A 25,937-nucleotide genomic window follows, 5' to 3' on the forward strand; every position below is an offset into this window, starting at 1 on the left:
AGCTTGAAAGCTGCTCAAACAGCTTTCAAGCTACAAAAAAAAGTTTTCTCTTGAAAAGCCTCAAATGAAAAAATTCTTAGACAAATAAGCACATTTTACATCATGCAATAAAACTAATTATTTTGGAAATTTAACCAACAGGCAGGAAGAGATTTGTGATTGAGAATGTCTTTCCAATAACTGTATCCTTGTTCTGTCATTGTGATACCAACCCTGCTAGTACATTAGATCTTACATTACATTAAATTACATTAGATTGCACCATACTGCTGTAACATGTTAAAAAACTCACCTTGTCAGGTAGGCAAGACTAAAGTTTTTTAGTCAGAATATGATTTTAAAACAATCCATTAACAATCTGGTCAGTTTTCATAGCTTTTAGTCTTTGTGGTATTTCAAGTTTGAATTGGAAGCAATCTACACGTACAAGCACTGCAAACTGGCTTTATCTGCTGCAACTTCTGGTCATCCTCAGTTTGAGGGAGGATTTTTCAATCAGTTTTTCAGTCAATTTTTCAAGTGTGAAATTTGCTTGAAATGTTTAGAGTTGAGAGAGTATTTGTTGGCATTTTTGAAAGCATCATTAGTGTCTGTGTTTGACAGCTAGGTAGTTACAGAATCATAGAATGGTTATGGTTGAAAAGGACCTTAAGACCATCTAGTTCCAACCCTCCTGCCATGGGCAGGGACGCCTCAGTCTAGACCATATCACCCAAGGCTGTGCAACTGTTCTGGTTAATTAACAAAATTCATGTAGTTATTTGATACTTCCAAGTGAAACTATAAGTCACATAAACATAAGTAATATTTTAAAATGAAGTTACTATGCTGAGTAGTGAAGACTAGCACCTAAAACGCAATTCCTCCCCAGTGTGCGACAGATTTCTGTCATCAGAAGCAGGAGCATAAAATTTACTCTTTGTGGAGGTGAGAATCTTCCTACCTATTAGGAGGAAAGCTAAAATGTCAGTAAAGTATTTTGAGTAAAGGGATGATTTCTCTATATAGTCTTTGCATGCATATGCATGTATGGACATACTTGGATTCTGTTCCTTCAGTGGTGTTCTGGTGAATTAAATTGCTACCATAAAGAGAAAAATAATATACTTTAACAAAGTAGAAAGCATATCAATAAAAATGGTATCTCTCATCTAAATGTTTTTCTAATGCGGAAGGCATTTATAGTCTTAGAAGTCATGTGACAACCAGTTCTATTAATCATAGAATCGTAGAATCATAGAATAGTTAGGGTTGGAAAGGACCTTAAGTTCATCTACTTCCAACCCCCCTGCCATGGGCACGGACAATCAGCAATACAATCAGTATTACAATCAGTAATCAGTATTAATAATGTCTTCTCTTCAACATAGTGTGTATTTCTTTAGTTCCCAGGGTGCATTTATACACAATTTAGCATGCGTGTAGAGAAAGAGTAGTAGTGATCATGTAGAAATGCATATAGTTATTTAATAATTGAATTGTGGTCCTAGACCCTGTTACACTTTTCTGATGAAAGGCTCAGTTATTTTGCTTCACATTGTATTAGTAAAGGCAGTATATATTTTCATCATTGTAAGCTTCAGACTATAACTTGGTGCTATGATAGTAAGAAGAAACAGATGTTTACCATTATTTAGACACAGTTGAATCCTGCAAATATATATGTATGCTTACATGTGTATATATGTGTGTCTATATATATATGTATGTACCTATATATATATAGGTGTCTCTGTATATATGTGTATGTACATATATATATATATAGCTTTAGCAATTATTAGGAATAATAATAGAGAGTCCCTATTTACAGGACTGTGGTCACAACTGAGTCAGAGTGCAAGCATTTTAACTTTGTCATTAATTTTTCTTAAGGTAAAGTACTCCTATTTCCTTCCTCTGTTTTATAGATGTGTATGTATATATATATATATATATAGCCTTAGTGATATTTTTAAGGAGCCCTGCAAAAAATCAGGAAATACGGATTAACTTGTCATTTCATACTGCAGTGAAATATTCTTCTGAGATGAGTGATCTTCATCTTGTTAAAGAAAAAAGATGTCTTCTTTGAGAGATGGAATCTTTAGATATATGAAATTCTTGCCTGGTGTAGCTTTGAATTGGTTATTTGAGCATAATGTAATTGAATTTTGAAAACAGTAGATAACCATATACTGAGTGAAAACTTTTATCATATCTTCTGAATTACATGTTTTGACAGTGCATCAACTGGATTCTAACCAGTGTGGATGAAGGTACTCTTTTGTATGCTGGAGCATTAGAGTATTTCAAATCTGAATTGTTCTGAATCTTGACAAGGATGGAGTTCAGGCAGAATTATTCAGCATAAAATTAATTAAAGCAGAGCATATGAGTTAAAAAATAAACTGACAAAACTCTAAATCAGTAAGGAGGGCAAAAACTTTCTTTTTTCATTTCCTTGATAGGAGTGAGCATTTTTCTTTAATTGCATTGAAATTGTATCTGTGCCTAAGAACAATACATATAAATAATACTTTGAGAACATGGATAAATTTAATTTCACACAGAATGGTGAGACAAGCTAATCCTTGTTTGTAATTGTAGTGGGGGAAAAGAGAGAACCTTCCTCTTCTTGTGCATGTGTCCAGTCCGTCAAAGTTTTGCTCTCATAGCTAGTTAATAATAAGCACACAACTTCTGAATAATATGCTGTATGTTCTTAGTAATAAATGCATAAAGTAAGCTCACTGTCAGTAATTATTTTTCTTAGACTATATTATGTTTACATTTAGTATTAATATTGATCATTGCATTTACTACAATTCCATATAAACAAACTATTTTATGAATTAGGATTTTTTATGGGCATAATTGTACCTTTTTGAAGAAAGATGGAATACTTTGTATGAACAAGCTTCACTCAATCTAAATAAGACTAAAGTAGAATGAAATTTTTTAAGGCAAGGTTTAGTTTTCACTTCTATAAAAACCGTGCTGAGACATGTCCTTCATTTCATCATCTCCCTTCTCAAAAACTGTCTCTGCTGAGAAAATAAGCGCATGTTCTTTATTCCACAATAGCAGCAGTGTGAAAGAGTCCAGCATAATGCACCCCTGATGAAACATTAAATTCACCATATATATGTGCTTTGACTAAATGTTCTATTTTTAACAGTCCGTTTTACTAAACATACATAAACTGTGCTGTTACTTGTAGCTATTGCTTTCTGTGTTTTTCTGCAAAACAGGTTTTGATTCTCAAATATCCAGTTGTGCCATTTTCAGTGGATTTCTTTGTTCTAAAGAGGATTTATTTTCATTTTTATTTTACAGAGTTACATACATGGAAGCAGTCAGGCTCAGTTTGTTGCAGAATCTCATATTATTCTTCTACTGAGTATCCTTCAAACTGGTGATGAGTAGAAAAAAAGCAAGCTGAAGCACAGTGTCCTGTTAAATAAAATTGCTCTGGCAGGGAATACCATTGAATTTTTGAGCAGGTATTGTATTTTGGCTTATTTATTATATGTTTAAATAAATATCCAGTATTGTTGCTGTTTACAGCCAAGTAAGGCTGGCATTGTTTTTTACTAATATGGACCTTGTTGTCTCTTTTATTACTTGTGTGCCTGGTTACCAATCTTAGTATTTTTTCCTTTCAGTGTTATCTTTTCAGTAGCAGAAAATAATTTTCTTCTCTTTTTCACTTTTTATTATAAAAGTTAGAATTTTATTATTTTCCTTTAACTGACAAGTATGCTGAAATTAACTAGTCATACGTAAAGATGATTTGTCCTCCAGCAGTCTTTGGGTTTAGTTTTATTTTAGTTTTTGTGTTTCTCACTTAATCTAAACAGTTTAATACCACTTTTAGAAACAAATAACTCAATTCCATTTGTTCTGACATCATCTCCTCACAGAAAGACTTCAGGAATTACTCTTTCATTCTTAGAGCAAGTTAAATTAAATCTGTGTGTCTGTGAATATGCTTTAATATTCTGTAAGAAAAACTCATGTACTGTCTGGTTTCTTTAAACCCTGCTTCTAATCAGCTTTGTTCATTGATGGAAAACTCCAGTCACCATTAACCACTATTAAAATACAGTTGTTCCATCACAAATACCTTCCTCTAAGGAGCACAAGAGGAAGAAAAGAGCATGTCCCAATTTGAATAGCCGATCTCAGGGTTTGATGATTGTATCTACGCTCCTGTTCTCTCCCTAAAGTTAAGTTAGTTTAGATCCTGCCCTTCTTGTGGCTTCCCTATCTACCTTCATCTTCATTATTTACCATCCAAAGAGAACACCATCATTATGTCTTTTTGCTTCATTACATTTATTTGCCTGGCATCAGTTTTGCAACCTGTGAAACATTTTTTGCTCTGTAAATAGGCATTACTAATTTAATTTCAAAGTTATGATCATATTTTGCAGAGTAAATGCAATATTTGCTATTGAACTGGAATATTGTGTCCAGTTCTGGGTCCCCCAGTACGGGAAAGATGCAGACCATACACTAGCTGTATAATACAATTTATTAAACAAGCACACTAAAGTGAATAAGCACACTAAAGCAAACAAGCACACTAGCGCAAACCAGGTATATATCTCTATATAGTAAGTACAGTAAAGCAAATCGTATCTATATATTATATATATAGATACATATATATAAGTAAAGTGCAGAGGAAAATTAGCAATACATAAAATCATTACTGCAGAGAGAGAACAGAGATTAAGTAGAAACACATCACCAAGTACATTGAATCATCATCCATGCTTACACTTCAAGCTCAGAAGCCCCATTGCAGCCAATGCCAGGAGTTTCAGGTAATTGCAAAAACTCCTGTGTGGTGCGTCCACCCATAGCTGAGGCTTCGGATTCAGCTACAAGAGGGTCCTGCTTTTATACCATTAGAAAAACAACCAGTTTTATGCCAGCTCTGTCCTTGTTTGCTTATGGGGCTGTGTTGTTTCTCATGATCTCACTGTTGTCCACAATGAGAACATTGGCCAGGTGCCCTGGTGCAGCCAAGTATGAAAGTAATAGAACAGCTGCACACCTATGTTTATTTGCCTCTTTCCAAGAGTCACAATGAACATATACATATATACTGTACCGACTACACTATGACAATAAACATACTTCGTTAATGTGTCTCAGTCAGGAGAAAGGGTCAGCTCTCAGCTATGTTCCCGTCCGTTACACAGGGACAACTTTATCAGTGGGAGGAAATGAAGGAGATGGGTTTTCTAGTAGTGCTCTCTGACAGGACAAGAGGCAGTTGACCCAAACTGAAAACCAGGAAATTCAGTCTGAAGACAGGATGACACTTCTTACTGTGAGAGTGGTCAAACTCTGGAACAGGGTGCCCAGAGGGGCTGTAGAGTTTCCATCTGAGAAGATATGCAAAACCCAACTGGACACAGTTCTGGGCAACCTGCTGTACCAGGTTGCTTGTGCAGAGGGGTTGGATTAGATGATCTCAAGAGGTCCCTTCCAGTCTCAACCATTCTGTGGCTCTGTCAGTTCTCCAGGTTTTATATCATATCCTAGCTAATGCTGTATCAATATCACATTGAATTTTTTAACGTTTTGGAACCACATTTATTTGTTTATGATTTCTAAATTAGAGCTTCCTTTTCTTGGTAAGAGAGAATTAAAGATAAATAGCTTTACCTGAATATTGCCAAGTCAAAACTCAGTGATTATTAATTGCTGTATTTTTTTTAAAGTACACAGAGACAGGCATTATGTTTCAGATGAAAAGTTTCTTGTATGATAGATATGTGCATTTTATTAATATCATCTTTATGCTTCATTTTGTATAGCCACTATTTCTTGGTTGGTTTTTTTTTGCATTTCCTGAACTGCCATAATTTCAAAACGTCTGTTATCTAAGACAGATCCTGTTGGATGATTGAAAATGGGAAAAATAACCATCCCAAACCAGCTAAGTTTAAAAATAAACAAAACTTTTGTTCATGACATATTTTGTTTACCTGACTCAGGCATGAATGTGCTATTTTTTTGTTGGCAGAGACTGTCTTTAAACTGGGAAGTTAGCTATCTACATTAACGCAGCTAGCTAAAAGAATCCTTTCAGTGAGGTTGTGCCTTGCCACTTGCAAAAAAAAATATCTAAGGTTTCATTTCATGGCTCAATACTGTTTGAGTTTTTGGTCACACACAGATTTCACAAGTGACATGAAATCTTGACAGATTTTAAGTTATGCATGAAAGAATATTTCTTCATTCTTTCAATTTTGTAGTAATTATTAGCTGCTTCTTTGCTTCCTCATTATCTGTTTATTCAGGAAATTTTGATAGAAAATATGGGAATTAGAAAAAAAGTGTGCCAGATTCATAAACAGTAGTACATTCATTTTATCCTGTAAAGTTTAAAAGATGCATTAAATTTTAAACCAAGACATTACTATGCTGGTAATGTACATGCTTCATTTGGTTGCTTCTTTTCACTTTGTATTGATAAGAACAAGGACAAGGTTGTCACTTCTTGCTAGATGTTGAAAAGCAATGCTGTGTTTCTCTTTAAAGTGAATTTTTAATACATGTGATGAGAAAAAATTTATTTCCATTGCATTTCTATGCTGGCTTTTAGATAGTGATTCTACCCAGTCTGCTAGATGATTTCCGTAGAAAGATCTGCTGTATATTTCCACTGCTGTAGCTACATAATTTTAGGACATGGGTAAGAAGGACTTGTAAAGATGTCAGATATTTATTTTCAGTTACATTATAAAGCAAAATTAAATTCAAAATTCAGAATTTTTATAATACTGTAAACAAGTAGTTTCAGTCCTAACAGATGGTTACTACATCTTAGTAGTAGCAAAATGGAAGTCACTGTAATAATACTGCACATACAATGTTACATCAGTAAAACAATTTTACATCATTAAAAAAATTTATACTTAATTTTATTTCTGTGATGGGTTTTCTCACAGCCAAAATACTGATACTGCATTTAGCAGCAGATCAGAGTAACTGAAGTGGGTTAGATTGAACACTTTCTTAAGACACTAAAGACTTAGAGTAAGCACACATCTCAGAACAAGGAAGCATTCTTTCAATTCCAAAGTCCCAAACCAGTTTCTGATTCATTTTGAGGCTCCTTATAGGTGGCTGATGGGGGCCATGTTACCAAGTCCACAGGATCTTATGCTGTGGGTGAATTTTTTTTTTTTTAATCAAATAAAAAGATCACCATATTTCAACATAAAGCCTGTTGAATTCCAGGCTGCAGAATAGCAAATAAAAATTAGAATAGGCTTTTAAAAGCAGAGTGTGGTGGGTCGATCCTAGCTAGACACCAGGTGCCCACCAAAGCTGCTCTATCAGTTCCGTATTAGCTGGATAGGGGAGAGAAAATGTAAGTAGAAGCTCATTGGTCAAGATAAAGACAGGGAGAGACCACTCAGCAATTACCATCATGGGCAAACTAGACTCAACTTGGGGAAATTAGTTCAATTTATTGGAAATGAAAATCAGCGTAGGGTAATGAAAAATAAAAGCTAAATCAAAGCACCTCACCCTCACCCCTTTCCTTCTTCACAGGTTTAACTTTACTCCTGATTTTCTCTACCACCTTCTTCCCACCAGCACAGAGGGACAGAGAATGGGGGTTGTGGTCAGTTCATCATGCACTGTCTCTGCTGTTCCTTCCTCCTCAGGGAAGGACTCCTTACACTGTTCCCCTACTGCAGCATGCAATCCCTCCCATGGAGAAAGTCCTCCACCAGCTTCAACGTGGGTCCTTCCTATGGACTTCGTTCTTAATTAAGTGCTCAAGTATGGGTTCCTTCCACAGGGTACAGTCCTGCAGGAACAGACTGCTCTGGTGTGGGTCCCACATGGGGCCACAGATCCTGCCAGGAGCCTGCTTCAGTGCTGGCTTCCCAGCAGGTCACAGCCTCCTTTGGGCATCCCCCTGCCCTGGGTGTGGGGTCCTCACCAGGCTGCAGGTGGATCTCTGCTCCACCATGGACCTCCATGGGCTCCAGGGAGGCAGCCTGCCTCACGATGGTGCGCGCCATGCAGGGCTGCAGGGGAGTCCCTGCTCCAGCACCTGGATCACCTCCTCCCCTCCTTCATTGACCTTGGTGTCCACAGAGCTGTTTCTGCCCAGGTGTTTTGCTGTTGTTGCCCATTCCCCCCCCCCCTTTTTAAATATGTTATCCTAGAGGTGTTATTGATATCACTGAAGGGCTTGGCCTTGGTTGATAGTGGGACCGTCCTAAAGCTGCTTAGTAGTGGACATATGGTAAGCTCCTAGCAGCTTCTCACAGAAGCCACCCCTGTTGCACCCCTGATACCGAAACCTGGCTATGCAAATCCAATTCAATGAGAAACAGACCTTTATGTAAAGAATAGCCCCATAATTCAACTTTTTTTTTTTTTTTAACCTTATGAAATGAGGATTTGTAGATCTTACTTGCCCAAGCTAGTTCTAGACTGCATTGTTTGAGGTGAAATGATTATGCAGTGTAGGCTGCTGGTGTCTATTCTTGCAACCCTTTCCTCACAGAAATGGGGTCATGGTTAATAAGTCAGTGGAAACGATCAGGTATTGATAAAAAAAAATGCAGGGTGGTTCAACATTCTTGGAGAGATAAGAGGAATTAAGGCAAGGATATTGAAGTACTGTTGCTAGAGTTACAGAGGATAGGCTACTAAGAAGTCACAGAGGCAAAAGAAGTGAATCTGTGTAATTGAGAGCTGTCATTTTCTAAGAGGGACAATATGAAGTAAACTGCACAATCAATATTACTGTTGTAATTAACTATAGTTGAATAAAGATACAGTATGGTGACTATTGTAACTGAACAGCCAATGGAGTACACAGTGTTGAGCTGTAAATATGGCTGTGAGTGCCAAGGTATACTGAGAAAGATATGGAATAGTAAGGTTGGGTAGGCTGTGTAGAAGTTGAAAGATTTCTTCAATTCTTTCATTTTCCCTTTAGTGGACACTAATCAGTATTTCTAATGAATGTCCATTTTTATCATGTTTTTATGTCATTCCATGGAGAAATACTGATTCAAATGAAATATGTCTTTTTTTTTTTCCCTTTTGCAGTAACAGTGAATATTTCTTACACAGAGTAAGTTTAAAAGTTACAGTAAATATTTTCATTTTCAAATAAGTTTCAGTTATTAGGGAAATACTTTGTTGTACAGGAGATAAATCTGAACCATTATTATATGAGTTAGCAGTTACTATAAACCTGATAATTTTTCTCATGATTACTATTAAGCTTAGTTAACTTTGCTGATAAAATGCATGCACCTAAGTAAAAGTGGAAATGTCTTTTCAGTTTGTTAATTTGAATTCCCGAGGCAGAGTTTAATGTGACAGTTGCGTAGGTGGATGTGAGATGTTGGTTGAGAAAGAAAAAGAAATTTCATTGGTTACAAAGAAAAGTTAAAATTATGCCTATTGTGAAAGACATTTCCTGGCCTACAGAGTGAATTTAAATTAAGTGTATTAAGTGCCTCTTAGGTGTAGGGAAACTTAACCACAGAATGAATTTAAATGAGAGATGTCTTTTTGTGTGTCAGTAAGGCTCATGCAAAGTCACGGAGCATAAGAACATGGAAATTTGAGTCAAAGTCAGTAGAACAATATTCATTTAGCTCTCGGTTGTAAGACTTTATCAGTTGTGCATAATAGAATCAAACCGTGTTCCCCAGAGATCATGTAAAAGTGAATGATGATGACAACTAAAGTAGTGAGATAAGGTTTTTGTATGCTTAGTCTTAAGAATAAGAGAAAAATACCATAGTGGAAAAAGATAGAACTAAAAGCACAAAATTATGCTATATATAAGCATGCTTCTTAAATAACTATGGAAATCAACATCCAAAGCAGCAAAACATACTGCATGCTTTATATTATTTTCTTGCGTTATGCACCAGTACTCTTAATACTGTAGGCTATTCTGGCTCTTCTCAAGCCAGCCTGACTCCTCCTAACTGTAACAAAGCATAAGGAGATTATAGCTTAGAAAAATCAAGAAGTTTCCTTCCATTACCTCATTCTCCTACATCTTGACCTTAAATAATTCATAATATGACCTTTGAAGAGAGATACTCGAGTCTCTTACATGTCAGAGGTATGCAGAGATCTTAAATTACAGCTGGGTGTTTCTCAGTGCAGCATTCAACATAATTCTCTTTCATAAGCTAAGTGAATGATACTGGATTTCATGAATTGCCTTCAAATATGGCATGTGTCCTCTGTGTGAAATTACTAACTCTGTAGTTCAGTGATTTTCAACTGTTTTCTATTTCTTGCTTTAAAATTTTCCAATGAAAGTGCAGACCCCCTGCAAAGCAAATTTAGCTGTCTGCTGCTCTGGCAATTGCCCCATTCTTATTTGCCTTTTGCAAATACCTGGCTACTAGTTCACAGACCAAGAGGTATTCACTGACCACAGGCTAAAGACAGCAGCATTTTTAAGGGTCTTTTTAGGCATCAGTAATTTTAATGGTTGTTTTAACTGTTAAGAAACATAGTTGTTTGAGTGGCTGAAAGATGCAGAAACATAGTCCAAAGATAATGTTTTACCTTTTGAATCCACAGATAACTTACTCGGTTGAATAGTCCTCAAGTGCATTCAGCTAGGAATAAGCTGGGTCTATTAAGATGCTGCACAAGTCTTTAACAATGGAGAAAAGCATAATACCAACCTAGAGTGATATTGATGATGATTTATCATACAGAAAAAGATCATGTGGTATTCTTAAAAAGATTTATAGGTGCTCAGAGAAAGTAAGAGCGATGGTGTGTGTGCATGCTTAAGGATCAAGTGTGTATTAACAAATAGATGAGACAACATACTAAGTCTAGTATTTCAAATTAAATGCTTGAAAATAACGTAGGTGTTTGGAATAGAGTCAGAATAGTGAAAGAAAATGATGCAGCATCATAAATACTTAGAAATAGCTCGAATAGAGTTTGTTTTAGGCAATGTATCTGTGTTTAAATGTTAAGAAATGAAGATGCTAAGAAAAACTTATTCAGTTATTTTAGTCTCTAGTATGCTTAATGTTAAGGAAACTGAAGTACTGTTATACATTTTCTTGTTCTGGAGATCTGTATAGTTCCGTGATTTGTAAGCATCTAAGCAAGAAAATTTATAGACACATTATAAAATGTAAATGAGGTGGAAAAAATACTTATTTTGTACAGTGGCAAACCACACTGTAACAATTTGTAAGATGGACAGGACTGACCCTGAAACTCCCATCAGATGTAATTTACAAAACCTGAAAGGTCACAAATTAGAAGTAGAAAATCGTTTTCCCCTGAGTTAGTTTTAGGTGATCCTGAAAGATGACACCAGTATCAATAATTACGATGTAAATGAGGTTGAAACCCATATTTGATTAGTGGTTTACCACAAACTCAGTCCAGTATCCCTGTGCTACTTTTCTGCAGTTGAATTAAAATGCTTCCCAGAGTCTTTCTCTTCTCTCTCTTTTTCATGGCCTTTCCCATTCTCAAGTATTTTAAGACCATCACAAATGGATGGTTCCATCAGATTATCTGTGGATTGGAAAAGCAGTTTCATAAATTGAAGCTGAAACAACTCTTAATTAATAATTTTTTTCATGATAGGAGATCTGTATTAGTATCAAATTGATACTCTGTTAAAATGATGAAAAAGCATCAGAAGGGAAAGTGGTGTAGCTTGGTTAGCATTTAAATGGTTGAAATGGAAACTTCCAGCTACTTCACTGTTCTGAATTGCATATTTCAAGAAGTTGAGGGGAACTGCAGTGCCAAGACTCATGTAATAATTCATAAAATTCTTGAAAAGCCATTTGGTGTAGCTGAAGTAAGAAGATTTTAAGGTCAAAGAATGTTCAGGGTTATTGTGAGTATCAGTACAACTAGATTTCAGGCCATCAAAAAATACTGAAGTACCTCTTGATTGTGTGCAATTCATGCTTAAATTGCATTCATATTCAAATAAATAATTTTCAGACTATGCTCCAGTTTTTCAACTTCTGAGTTAAAAGTCATCCTTTTTCACTGGGATGAGACATGCAGTGATTGCCGTCTCAAACATACCTCCTTCCTCAGCCCTCATGGCCTGTGATGGTTATGGCCTAATTGAAAATAGATTGCACATTGAATAGCATAAGTGGAATATTAGAATCATTGCTCATTGTTTCCTGAACTGAAGCAAAAATGTCTTGAATGAAACCATGAGACCTGTTTCATTGCAGAGCCATACTTTTTGTCTCCATCATTTTCTTCAACCTATGATAAAAATCAGATTCCCAAGCTGTGAGAAGCGGCAAATACCTTGTTTTTGAAGAACTGCATGTAGCTAAAGAGTATTTCCTAAATAGAATGACTGGAATGCATATTATGCTTGGATTTCTCAAATGTAAAGTTAAATCCACATGGAAATGGTTCAGATAAGGAACTTGTAATATGGTCAGTATTTCTGAAATTATAGCAGGTATTTTAGAAGTTTAAGTATTAGTAGAAAAAAGTTAAGACAAATATCTCCCCATACACTGTAAATTTTCCTGTTGATCTTATTACTCCTTTGCAAAAAAAGTATGCTTTTGTTTGTTCCATGTATGATAAAGTGAACCATAAGTTTTTAAAGTGTGTGTGGTAATCTAAAAGCACTAACTACATAATATATGTTGTCAATTTCTACAAAAAGTGTGTTCCAGCTGGGAAAAGGAGCAGCAGAAGTTTAATATGTAAAAGTGAAATAATTCCAAATTTGAGAGGACATATAACTGGTTTACACAGAAGAAAGATTGCTACAGAGGGACACATTTGTCAGAAAATATGAGCATCTGAATTTAAAGCATTTGCTAGCTATGGTTTATCTGAGTGCCATTCCCCCCCCCCCCCCATCTTTTCAGAATAGTTTTGTAATGGATAGTGGGGGAGATAAAGAGGAACTAGAAAATAAGTATGTCATTTGATGCTATCTTATTTTTTGCAGATGGAAAACTGTCCAAGTAAACACTTGCTAAAATTTTGCATTCTGCACTGCTAGAGAAATTCAATGCTGTAAAAGATTATTTTCAGAGGTAGGACTGTTGCTTTCTTTTTGCAGAATATGAAAGTAATGTAAAGACACAACATACAGTGTTATAAACAGGAGCAAAAAAATAATATCAAGGTATATATTCAGTTGTAAAAAGCTAATTATTGCATTGGAATCACAACTCAGTAAGACTGAATTTTTCTTTCAGCATCACAGAGCTGAGGCAAATGACATAATGACATGCTCAGTCATGAAGTTATGAAGCTGGTATCGTTGAAGCTAAAAGGCAACCTGTGGGGCTGAAAGCTCAACAGTGATGACTAAATATGGAAAGCAGCACCTGAAGCAAAAATAGTGACAATGTGAGGGAAGCTTTAGGGGTAATGATGTAAGACTTTTTGTTAAAAAAGCCCAGCAGTTCAGCCAGCCGCAGGTCTAAAATTCTTAGCTCTATGTATATAAAATTTGGAAGTCTCAAACCTGAATCACGCTGCTAATCTCTGATAACGTATGATGACGTTGACACTGATATTTCTGAATCCTTTTGCTCAGGCTCACCTTAATTGAAATGATATAACTGAAATTTCAGATGTCTTTGAGCATTTATGTCTAATTTTGAACATTTCTAACATGAAGAATCTTAATATGAACACTGGTAGAATCAGTGCAAGTATAATGTTACAGGATGCAGATACTCCTTCTGTATGCAGCATGTTTGAAATATCTCTTGTGAAATATCTGCATGCAAATAGAAACATCTTACCATTCTTAACATTTGTAATCATCCTGCTACCTAGCCCTGGGATAAATAATGCTTAAGAATCCAACCTTATTTAAGAATTAGTTAACCCTGGTGAAGTTCATATTTCCTGAAATTGTGATATATAGCTCCCTTGTTCAGCCTGCTTCAGTGTGGCATTCAGGTATTTCTCCTCTTCAGAACAGATGTTATGCGCAGTAGTAACCATTCTTTTTTTGTTTATACAGTTTCAAACAAACAATTAAGTGAATGGTTTAAGATCCTGCTAAATTAGTTAAACTGTTTTATCATTATGTACTTGTTCACATTTTTAACAGTTATAATGAGGCCATAAAATACTGGAATTGACTGAAGACTTTGCCTCTGAGATGGTTTTCTTCTAAACTATTAAGCAATATGACACTAAAGAGGGAGCTAATGTCTTATCTAAAAGCAGAGGAAGATAAAGCAGTCCAACTGGTTCAGATTGTATCAAATAATCAGCAAATTGTGTGCAATAACACTGAATTATTTCTGATTCTTACAGTTTTCATGTTTTAAAACTCTCTACTACCAATATAGAGAATATTGTAAGCTATTTGCAAGTAGCTGTTTCCATAACAGTCCAAAATTTGTGTCCTACTCAATGGCTTGTCCTTTGACGCATTTTGAATTTTCTTTCCTTTTTTTTTTTTTTAAGCAAAAATGCACAGAGAAATATCTTGCTACACATTTTTGCCACAGGTGAGTGTATTGGTACAGTTTTATAGAGAAATTCTTTCATTTTCTGAACTTGAAAGCTTTGCCTCATAGATGTACCTTTGTGGCTTTCTGAGGTATCCACAATCTGCTGTTTTCCTTGACAATGGCAATACAGATGCTGCTATCACCATGGGAATGGTACTCCTAAATGAAGCTGCTACCTCCAAAGGGGATGTTGGGAAAAGGAGAAGTAAGTTATTTAATACAACAATGATGATGTTTAAACAATTAGAAGACGTTTAGAAATTACAAATTAATATCTGATTAAATTTTCAGAAGGTCTCTACCTCAAACAAATGTTTACCTTTTGTGGGGTGGAGAAGAGGAGAGTATAAAAATTATGTTGATAAAACTGCATTCACATGAAGTTTTAACAGTAAAATAAATGTTTGAGTATACTTAGCCTAGGTACAGCTTAACACTATGTAGTACTGCATAAATACTTCTTAGCTCTTGAATTATTTTAAAAGTCAGTGACATAACGATTAAGAGTTTCAAAAGGTTGTTTTCAAAATAGGCATTTAAGATTCTTAAGATTACAACATCCAGAGGAGTGTGAAAACCCTTTTACTTGGTACACTTTGACAGTATCGTGTCTCCAGAAGAAGGTGAAAGTAGATGTATTACAGGACATATCCTAATCTGTAATGTCTGAAGATTTTTAAGAAGTTCTTTCTTAAGAATTCTTCTTCTCAAGTGCAACTTTTATGGTTTTTTGAATGTTGTCATTTAGAATATTTGCAGGAGTTTTTGGCAATGAATTGCATAAATATAGTGTAGAAGTATTTTATCCAGATTGAAACTTCCTCTTATGTCAAACAAACTTTTACTGAGTAGGATACAGGTAGAAACAAATATGTCCGCCTTTGTACCTTTTATATGTTTTTTCATACCCCCTGCCACTTACTTTTTTCTCTTGTATGAAGTGTCAAAGATCTTTGGAACATACCAGACCTCCTGTGCTGCTTCTGCTTTCTTTCTAGGGCAGTTCTTTAGCTGGTTCTGTGTAATACACAGTATTACAGATAGGGCTTGCCAACTATTTCCTATACAAGCACTCTAGAATTTTTCATAATAGATGGTTGAATATTGGCTAGAGTTCCCTTACCTTGATTTGAGGGTCTCCTTCAGTGAGCTGTAGATCTGCAATTTAAGTTTTAATACCTTCTACAGTATCTAGCTTTAATACCGATGTCAGAAGAGGCAATGACATGAGTTTAATAGAATATGGTCTTAGATCATGACTGAGGTCTGCATCTGAGAACATGAGCACAGTGAAATAACAGTGGGCTGCAGTACAAATTCTGACGCTCTTCCTCTTGTGGCCATTACATAGATGCTTTCTGTGTACCTGCCTTGCACTGTTAAGGCTTCACAGTTAATTCATTCATGCTTTGCAGTCATACTTGTGAGTGGTGATTTCTTTATAATGAGGTGTGTTTATAAGATTTATACATGACTAGTTTTCTGAAAATAACTGCAGAAATTCTATTTTTCAGTTGACTGCTTGGTCAGTTTTAATGAAAAAATGTGTCATTGTCAGTTTCCCCAGCTTCATGGTTGCTCATCATTTGCTCAAAGGAAGCACACTTTTGAAACATGAGTACTACACTTAAATAGCAATGTTTCAGCTAAAGTAGGAATAGTATAAGAGAAGCTTTTAAAATCAGAGTATCTGTTCCAGAGTTCAAGGATTCCAGGCAAGAGCAAATGAGATACAAATAGAAAACTCTCAACTAGTTTATTAATATAGGAAAATATAGAGAATCTAACAGATACAGTAAAGGATATTTCCAAAGAGCGTATACCTTACCAACCCCAAGGACCCTGTGAAGACGATGAGGAAACCAGCTCCAAGAATCATCATCACCATGTGAGGAGGCAGGTTCTACTGTGCCAGGCGTCCCTGCAAAGGCAACATTGACCTGGATGGCACAAAGTTCTACAACCTCACATTGCATGAAGCTCAGGCTTTTATACTAACAAAAATACCAACTCATTCTGACTCAGAGGGCCAGCCTACGTCAGAAGAAGTGGCCAGCAATATCTAGAAAGGTCTCCAAGGGTCAAGACTTTTCCAGGGAGTTCTGAGGCGGAACTTTCCCGGTAGGAACCAAAACAGGACCTTCCAGGGAGCCACCAAAGTAGGACTTTCTGGGGAGGAGCTGAAGCAGGACACATCAGGGGTGAGGGGGAGCCACCATGGACAATTACCTCACGTATTAGGCTCGCCTAACACAGTATCTCAGTAGAATCAAAACATTATTTAATGTAGATGAGTGGCATCTCAGTTGTATGCATTACCTTGTAATGTGTTGCCTTTTTTTAAAAAAAATTGTTTACATGTAATTGAGCAAGCTATCGTGAACAAAAAGGTTTTATGCTCCTATTACACAGGGTGCCAAATGGTGTTCCAAATCTGATTTTTTAGTTTAAAGCATTTACTTAGTTAATTCACTCTGCCTGAGAAGACTCAAAGCACTTGCATCTGGATGCTTTCAGAAGGCCGGCAGCATTGCTCTTTATCTTCAAAACCTAAAAATTTATATTGCTATCTAGTTAAGAGTAAAAAGTGATTTGGCTACCAGACTTGGAACTTAAAATAGCAAAATATTTTAGTCACTAAGAACTAGATAAAGTAGTTACTAAACTGCCTTTGCTATTACTTGAGTCATAGGTGGTTAACTAGAGAGAACACAATTCAGTTAGTCAAGGGATACCTTTATAAATGTAATTTGTTTTCCAAAAAGAACAAACAACAACCTGGAATTACATTGGTTGATATGTATAATTTACAGGGTTATTAAATCCATTATCAGCAGTAAGGTGTTTGCATCCACATATATTTGAGTTGCAGATTTCTTCTCTTTTTTCTTGAAAACACATTCACCCTGATGTATTATTTTTTCTTAATATCCATAAGTGTTATTTCCATATGTGTTTGAAATCCTGTTCTAAGATACTGGGGATCAGTAATCAAGGCAGTATCATAGTTGCATTTAACTGTGCCAAATTCGCTATGAATGATTGTCATAAATAATACTCTTTGTAGAGACTTCAGTTTTAAATCTTTTATGTGCTAATAAAGTTATTTTCTTTCCAGTAATATGTCTGGTGGGCCTAGGTCTAGTGGTCTTTTTCTTCAGCTTCCTGTTGTCGATATTTCGCTCTAAATACCATGGCTATCCATACAGGTAATCTTTCATTAAATTCTCATCTTATTAGATAGTTTGTGCAAGTTTAAGAATAGCTTTCATGTAAACAATCTTTATTTTTTACCACTGAAGTCTGTGGGGGCTGGAAGAAGCAGGAAGAATGGGAAATAATTAAAGCAAACCAAAAATGGTTGGAGAGCTAATGTTGTTAACATTGCCTGTTAATGCAGACCAGTTGAGCACAGACATGTAGTATATGCAGTATTTCATGAAAAATGCAAAGCAAAACATGTGCAAAACATTTATTAGATACTTATTTGTATATCTTTATAACTAAAATGTACATAAGACAAGGCACAAAACCACAAATCAGTCCACAGTGCCAAGCTGTGATTTGTCACTAAAAGTAACCTCTTTTATTGTCAGCCACACTAGAAAGAAAAGGTTATAGTCTTTCTTAATTATATGTACAGCTGTCAATTAAGCAGTTACATTTTGTCTGACAAGAAAACAAAAGAAAAAGAGGAAAATACTTGCCTTTTGTGGGTGTGTGGGTTCATCTAGGATGTCACCTACCAAGGTAGTCTAGGCTTCTGATTCACATTTTGCTAATATGTTATACATTTATTATAGTAACCTGTGAGGAACAGATGGTGTATAGCTATTGGAAACTATACTGTTCTTCCATTGGTTCCATCTTTGCTCCATTTCAACTTCTTTTTTCTGTGTGTGTGTATATATATATATGTTTATAAATATATACATATGTTTATAAATATATACATATGTATGCTGTTGACATAATCTAAACATGCTATGCTACATTTTACAATATAGATAATATGCATTTTCCCCCCTCTAGTTGTCCTCAGTGCATTTAAAGAGATGAGATTTTCCTTATTTCTAGTGAAAATTTCCTTTGTACTAGTCTACAATCTAGTAGACTAATCCTTCACAGAATATTCGTCTGTATTACTATTGCTGTGTATGGAAGAGTAAGTGGATGACTTGTACTGCAGTTGGTAAAATTTTGCTACTAGATATGGCATGATGAAATGCCAACTAATATATACATAAGGGAACCATTAGTACAACAGGTTCAGAAAGTTATATTTTGAAGTAGGTAGAGTAAAAAAGAACTGCATCTCTTAATGTTAACAGTTCTGTTGTTTTTACAGCCACTGTTAAAGAATCACATCAGGAATACTACAGTTTTCCTCAGATATTTGTTAGTGTTCATTTCTTTGACTAGGTCTTGTGATTAGTGCAGCAGCCAGCTTTATATTGTGTAATGTTCCACTAGTAAGGATTCCGCCTTGCAAAGCCAACATCTAATATTTGAGCTAATACATAAAATTTTTCTATTAGATTTTGCTACAAGACTTTAGAACTATTTTCTTATTTACTGAGCTTATTCTCTTTATGGTCTCTCTATTGACATTTCATTAGATCATCTCAGACCACTTTTAGCATTTAATAACCTCATTCTCAGGACAAGGAAACTTCCTCTTGCAATAGGCAGAAATGTGCTCCTGCTTTTTACTCTTTTCTGCTAAGGAAAGAGGTCAGTAAAGGGCCCAGTAGTATCATATAGCAAGATTTTATCACTATGGAGTTAGTAGTTTGCCATCTGGGATAGTCTGTACAGCCTTTCAGTATCCTCTCTGGAGACTACCTTTGTAGCTCAACTGACTTGGGATGAAATGCAGGATCTGTTTTTCCTAAATGTGGGGTAATTTTACTTCCCATCAATTACCTAAGACAAACTTTAAAGAAGGAATCAAGAACTTGATCTGCAGCTCATAAGCTCACTTGAGAAGCACTGCCAAAGAACGTCAGCCTATGGTCTGATCTCTAGTTGTATCTTCTCATAACAAGTTTACTAAAAGGAAAAAGCAGTTGTATTACTTGCCATGCAGTTTAACAGCTTCTAAAGAAAACCTGACGCTTGTTTAATTTTTAGTTCTTTCATCTTAGGAATGTCCTTATCAGCTATTAACAACATGCTTGTTTGACTGTGCCTATTTCCAGACCTTGCATGGCTTTTGTGAATGCTTGCACTAGGGTTTTTTGACTGCTGTATGATACCTAGGATGTCTGAGGTTGAGAAGTACCTTGTGAACATGAGTATGCTCTGTGAGTTGGGATGCCTACACAATACCATTGATGTTATTGCAGACGTAATTGCTCAGATCGACTACATATCCTGTAGGATCATGTATTGTAAGCTTGCAAAATCTTAATGTAAGTAAAGCAAGGGGTTTCCATCTTGCTAAGGTTTGCTGTTAATTTTGCATGGAATAGACTCACCCCAGTCCCCACAAGCTTGAAGATGTATTCAGTCAATTTTTTCTTTGGAGTTTCTAACAGAAATCGGAGTCTTATATAGATTTTGTACTCCTCTCTTAGTATGCAAGCTAAGAATAAAGGACATCAGGAATTGGGGGTGGGGGGAAGAGAAAGAGAACTGAAATCTATTAGAAGTTAAATTTCAAGAAATTTAGCTTGATATGCAGTGCATGTGGAAAAGGAGTGCTCCTGTTAGTACATTAAAGCTCGTGAAGAAAGAAATCCAGGGCCGTGCTGAAAAGACCGCTTCATCACAGTCCCGTTAAAATGAGATAGTGCTGCATCATGTTGTTACTATGAAGGAATTATTAGATCCATAAACCAAATTCTGTCATAAGGAGCTAAGTAGATTCAATATCACAACTCACTAGTAACACCCATCAAGTAAATTCATAAAAGAATGAACCCTCGGATGGTTAAGTACATGAGAAACATTTAATAGCTAAGTTTTTCTTTGGTTTCTTTACTGCTCCTGCAGAATTAAGCAGGATCTTACAGGCTTATTTGGACTGTCCTAAGTTCATCATGTTTTCATGGGAATAAGTTAATCATTCAGTCTTAAATCCTCACTCAATGCAGAATTACTAGAAACCATCGCTAGAATGGATCTTTTCCTTTGCTATTATCAAATTCCATTTGCTAGTTTCCTAAATGCATAATTTACTTATCTGGTCCTTTCCAGTGTTTCTGTTGGTCTCTTAGGTAGTTCTGACCCAATTTTCTGTTGCATTATTTTAAATAACGTACTGTTAATTCTTTGATGCTTCAGTGATCTCAACCATATCATCTTCATGTCAATGGTGTAGTGTTTCTTAAGAGAAGCCTTTTTGGTTTATGTGCATAGTTCTTACGAATTTTAATGAAGTGAATGTGCAAAACACTAAGGAGGACCAGGTATATAAACTCTGTTATTTTCTCTTTCTCCCTTTAATTTAATATCCTGCATTTTAACTTTAGTCATATGTGCCGATATACAATCGTCTTTTTGTCTGAATTCCTTAGTATCTTCCAAGGAGTTCTGTATCCCATCAGTTGATCCCAGTGTACATACATCTTAAGATGTGAAATACGTCTGTTCTTTTGCTTTCCCTGGTTGTAGGTTTCACCTTGAAACTGTCAGTCTTTATGTGATAAATTGTCCTCAGGCTAGTAAAGCTTTGACTTTAACAATATTAACAACAACGCATACTAATGATCTGTCAGAAAAAAGAATGTTTGTATTGGCATGCCTAAAGCAACAGTTAAAGAAAACTAAAATTGTTTAAATGCTATATGCATGATCTCAAGCATCAGCTTCACTGTCCTATTTTTAAAAAAGTCATATAAATTGTTTCTGTTCTCTCACACAAATAAGTCCTCTGTGAAGCAGCACACATCGATAAAAACTGAAACAGTAACACAACCTGCTGTGCATCCCCTTTCTCTTCAACGACCTACATGTAGTGAAGATAAATCAGAACAGATGTGGATAAACATAAAACAGGAGTCAAAAACTGGAGAAAGACTGTTATTTTCTAATGTGCATAAATAAAAGTGCTGGGAATGATGTTATTTCTTTGACCCTGGTAATGCCATTGCCATTTTTAATTTCTGTGACAAACAGAAAAGTGTCTAAAGAAGTGCTAGATAAGAGCACACATCTATAGGAGTGCTCTTTAGGGGGCATGTATGTAGGAAGGGACAGTAACATTTTGTTTAGGTTTTTTCATCCGCTTCAGGCATTTTCCAATTAAGTTTTTAATTATGCCAGAATTTTCTTATTGAAGGTTAGGGGTGGGGGAAAAAATGGTTAATTAACATGCTAGTAAAATACCCTTACGCAGTGAAACACAGGAATGGGAAAGGTGAAGCGAAATGGAGGTCAGCATTGAAGGTTACTTACCGAGCAAACACAGTCAGGGTGGATGAGCTAGCATGTAACAAATCTCTCTGCTAGAGCCATTTTTACAATTGCAGGGCTTTTTCATGCTGCACTAACCCACCTTTTTATGGGAACTAGATGAAATTTTTCATTTTGCTTAAATTTTCATTTTAATTGTTGTCATTAACTGTTGAAAGATAATGCAATAATTTTATTTTATGCTGTTGAACATTTTCCTCCTTATAATGCTGCATGAGTGTTGATAGAGCTGAGATAATCTTTTTTGGAAGCTTTCTCACCCCAATATTTAAACTGAATAAATGACATATTAATCATATATATCAACATTATAGCAACATGGAATTTTATCTGTCAATTAATACAAATAGGAATGACAGACTATTCTTAACTAAGCCAAAAACATAAACTCTTTAAGGTAACTTTGTTAGTCACGAAGGAGGTTGGCAGCCTCTCTTGAAACCTCACTTTAGGCAGTTTCAGCCCAAAAAGCACACAGAACATTAAAAGGAATGAGGGAGCATGGGAAAAACAAAACAGAAAACATCAGTACAATAGCACAGTATTATATTCCCTTAAAGACTACATTTTACCATTTGCTGTTGTTTTAGTCTAAATTAACGTTATATGACCATCTGAAAATTCAGAGTTTTCATGCAAGTTTTCATTAGTTAGCTTGCATTAAGTAGCTTTTTTAAAGAACTTTTTGGTACCTGTAATTGAGTGTTTCATTATCATCAGATTTTCCTTTATAGCCCTTCAATATTTGGGTGTTATTGAAGAGAGTAATGTGAAGACGTTTTAGTTAAACCATAAAGAATAATCAGCCTCCCAGACTGTGTATTCGTGGAATGGAAAATACATATTCTGTATTGACTAGTTGAAAAAAACGGACTAAGCTACAAGAAAGATGAAAGATAAGTAAAAGATGCCTCATTTTCATCAAAAAACCATAATATTAAGTCAGACATGAAGTATTCATTCGTTGCTTAGAGAAAAATAGCCAGTACAACAAGAACAGACAAATTGCAAGACGCCCCACAGCTTGAGAGTTTCTGGCACTTGCTATATACACTGTATAAGAAATATCTACCCTCACTGTAATTAAATTATTTTCAGTAAAGAAATCCTGTATAATATTTAGCAATTGAAATTAAATGGACGTGAATAAAATTGAATAGTTATTTCTTGGAAATATAGTGATAAAAAGTAGAACAAACAATATTTGCAGACGTATAAAATTAAATTTATTAACAAACATGAGCACTACTAACAACTGTTCAATGTTCCATGTTGATTTCATGCATAATTTAACTGATTCACCTAAAGTTTATGAACTAGTAAATCTACTTTTGATAAATGGCAAGATTAACTTTCAGCACTCAGCAAAACAGGCTACTTTTTTCACAACAGTAGAAATCAGGATTATTTTAAAAAACAGGAAAACAAGAATGCACAGTTGTCAAAGCATCTTACATTCAGCATTTTGTGTGATATGTAATGTGCCTAGGCACTGTGTTCTTCAGCAGAGAAGCTGCTATTGAAATGGAAGACAAAATGGCTCAGTCTTTTCTGTTCATTTAAACCATCCAACAGCACACTGAGTCCGTGAATATCCATGGACCTCCACATTCCTCTCTATGTGAAGAGTCCACGTTTGATACTGATTTCTAGTCCTTTAGAGAAAAGATCTAAATTTCAGGTGTCTGGTCCCACAGCAGACCTCAAGAGTGGTGTGCTTCTTCCTATAGCAAAAAGATTGCATGCTCGTCTATGAGTAGGACCTTCCTTCTGTGATTATTACCATTAGGAATGCCTCTTTTTGTATTTATGGCTTTCCTGTAAGTCTTAGTTTACCATTTACTCCTACCTATGCTACCCATTTCCAGCTAGTTCATGTCTGGAAGGGCCCAGTTTGGCCAGCCTTTCCTGTTTTGCTTTTTCCTGGTTTGCATAAGGGGACATTTTTTCTTTTTGCAGATCTATCCCAGCAGATGTCTGATTTATAATTCTAGATTTTTCAGAAATCCTGCTTACCCCCCACCCCACCTTCTTTTTGGCTACTCTCTATTTGATGGTGTTTTGGCTTTTTGTGTTTTTTCTGCCTTAGGCTTTTTTCTTCTTTGTGCATCTAGTCCCTTAAGTGTGTGTCTTATAACTTCCTTATAACTTCTGTATAACTGTCAGTGTTTACCTTATCTATATTCTGTATCACATCTCGTAGCTTCTAAAGATGCAGTTCTGTTGTAGGCAGAAAGCAAGGAACTGTAGCCATGGTAGTAGCATATTCATTGCATACAACACTGCCATATTTTTATTTCCTTACAGTTATATCATTCAGTCTTTTACCCCTCCTGAGCCTATCAACACTACCTGCCCGATTATTGTAATCTTCAGCCCTTCCCACTCTTCCCCCCCAAATTTTTTCACTACCAGTATTCCTCTTTCTTCTTAGTTCCTTTCTTATATTTGGCATTATGCATCTGTCCTAGACCTGGGTTATCTTTTTAGTCTCATGTGCTCAGCATTCTCGTACTTCTCCACTCGGCACCCAGCAATTCATCTCTTCCTGCATTTGCTCTTGCTGGCTGTTCCCTTTCAACAATCTCTTCACCCTCCAGCACTCACCCAGCTGCCATCTGTTTTGCCTTGGTTTGTATGTCTTGCCTAATGAGCTTGTCTGCTTTTCGCAGCAGGGAACATCTTCGTACTGATTCAGTCTTTTAAAAGCTTATGGAATTTGTATGTGTATTTTGTAATGATTAATTAATTATGCCGTGAACAGAAAACTGGTGAAGTTAATACAACGTGTATACTACAGCACACTGCATTTCTATAAGGAAATGGAAGATCTTCCATGCAAAGCTAAAGGCAGTGAAGAAACCCTTCCATTCAGTAGTTCATTGCTTTTGTGTTTGCACAAGTCTTTCTGTGTTCCCATTTCCCAATTTATGAGGTAACTCTTCTTTGGTAAAGCACATAGAAAGGTATGACACACAATATATGTCTGCTTTTTTAAAATACAGAGTTTTGTTCCAGGGGTAAAGAAACAGCAGTGTCATCTGAAACTTCTTAGTTGATTAAAATATTCAGAATTTATGTGTCTGCAACACTACAGAGCCTTGCCAAGTCCTCAATACCCACCTCACTCTGGGGCCACTTAAACTGTTAAAGAATGTTTTAAATAAATCTGAAACATCTCCTGGGAGAGCTAGTTCTCACTTTAAGTGGTAAGAGCAGATGCAGAACTTGATTAAAGAGAACAGATGTTTGAAGTGCATTTTGCCTTTTAATTTTTTTAAATAGGCAAACTTAAGTTTCAGTCACTCAAGTTTTATTTGATAACTTTCATGCTTGCTTAGTAATTACTAAATGGGCTATAAAAACTTAAGAGATTATTACACAAATGTCAAATGACTTTTTAAATGAATGTTTTGAAGTCCTTGTTTATTCTTTTCTAATAATTGTGATGCTATGTTTTATATGCATTTTTCGGTATTTAATCATGTTTTCTTTCTTTTCAGCTTCTTAATTAAATGAATTCAAGAGGGATTCATTTAGAACTGCTTACCCTGAAGATAAGCTATAACTGATACTATCTACCCACCAATGTTACATGTATTCAAGAATCTTTTGTTGGTTCATCTGTTTTTGTGATAATTTATATAGTATGCTAAGAGAGAAATGAATGCAGTTTTATGCAATGAATGCCTAATTTATAGAAACATACAGTAAACGACACATTGGGAAGTGCTAAAATGTTATGACTATAGTATGCTCAAGAGTTTAAATAAATTTCATTATAATGGTCTTCTGTTTAAGGCTTCCTCATTAACTTTAGTACATGAGTCCAAAGGGTATCGCCAAAATTTTTCACCTGAAGTTTGCAATAAGGTTTTGAGATGTGTTTTAGAACTGAACAAAATAATCATTGGTTCTTCAACTACTATTAAAAGAAATACCATGGTGGAAAGTATAATATAATGACTACATGCCTCCTGCCACCACTTTGCTTTGAAACAG

The 25,937-nt window shown here is 35.5% G+C and overlaps 1 protein-coding gene across 2 annotated transcripts in view; it reads left to right on the top strand.

Annotated features, from left to right (window-relative positions):
• The window catches only part of TUSC3 (tumor suppressor candidate 3), a 120,102-nt gene extending 94,380 nt beyond the window's left edge, over window positions 1-25,722 (top strand). The window contains exons 7-10 of one of the 2 annotated variants that reach the window (XM_061473173.1): window positions 3,319-3,382; window positions 14,647-14,721; window positions 17,635-17,725; window positions 25,439-25,722. In XM_061473173.1, coding sequence (XP_061329157.1) covers window positions 3,319-3,382; window positions 14,647-14,721; window positions 17,635-17,725; window positions 25,439-25,454 — 246 coding nt within the window. In that variant the 3' untranslated portion in view covers window positions 25,455-25,722. Of the gene's footprint in view, window positions 1-3,318; window positions 3,383-14,469; window positions 14,533-14,646; window positions 14,722-17,634; window positions 17,726-25,438 lie in introns of those variants that run through there. The other variant, XM_061473181.1, reaches the window with a different exon arrangement.
• Window positions 25,723-25,937: the final 215 nt, after the last annotated feature.

The sequence above is a fragment of the Pezoporus flaviventris genome, unplaced genomic scaffold (assembly GCF_033815535.1).
Source record: "Pezoporus flaviventris isolate CSIRO_AGI_PZ_B2104156 unplaced genomic scaffold, CSIRO_AGI_Pfla_v1 ptg000002l, whole genome shotgun sequence".
NCBI lineage: Eukaryota > Metazoa > Chordata > Aves > Psittaciformes > Psittacidae > Pezoporus > Pezoporus flaviventris.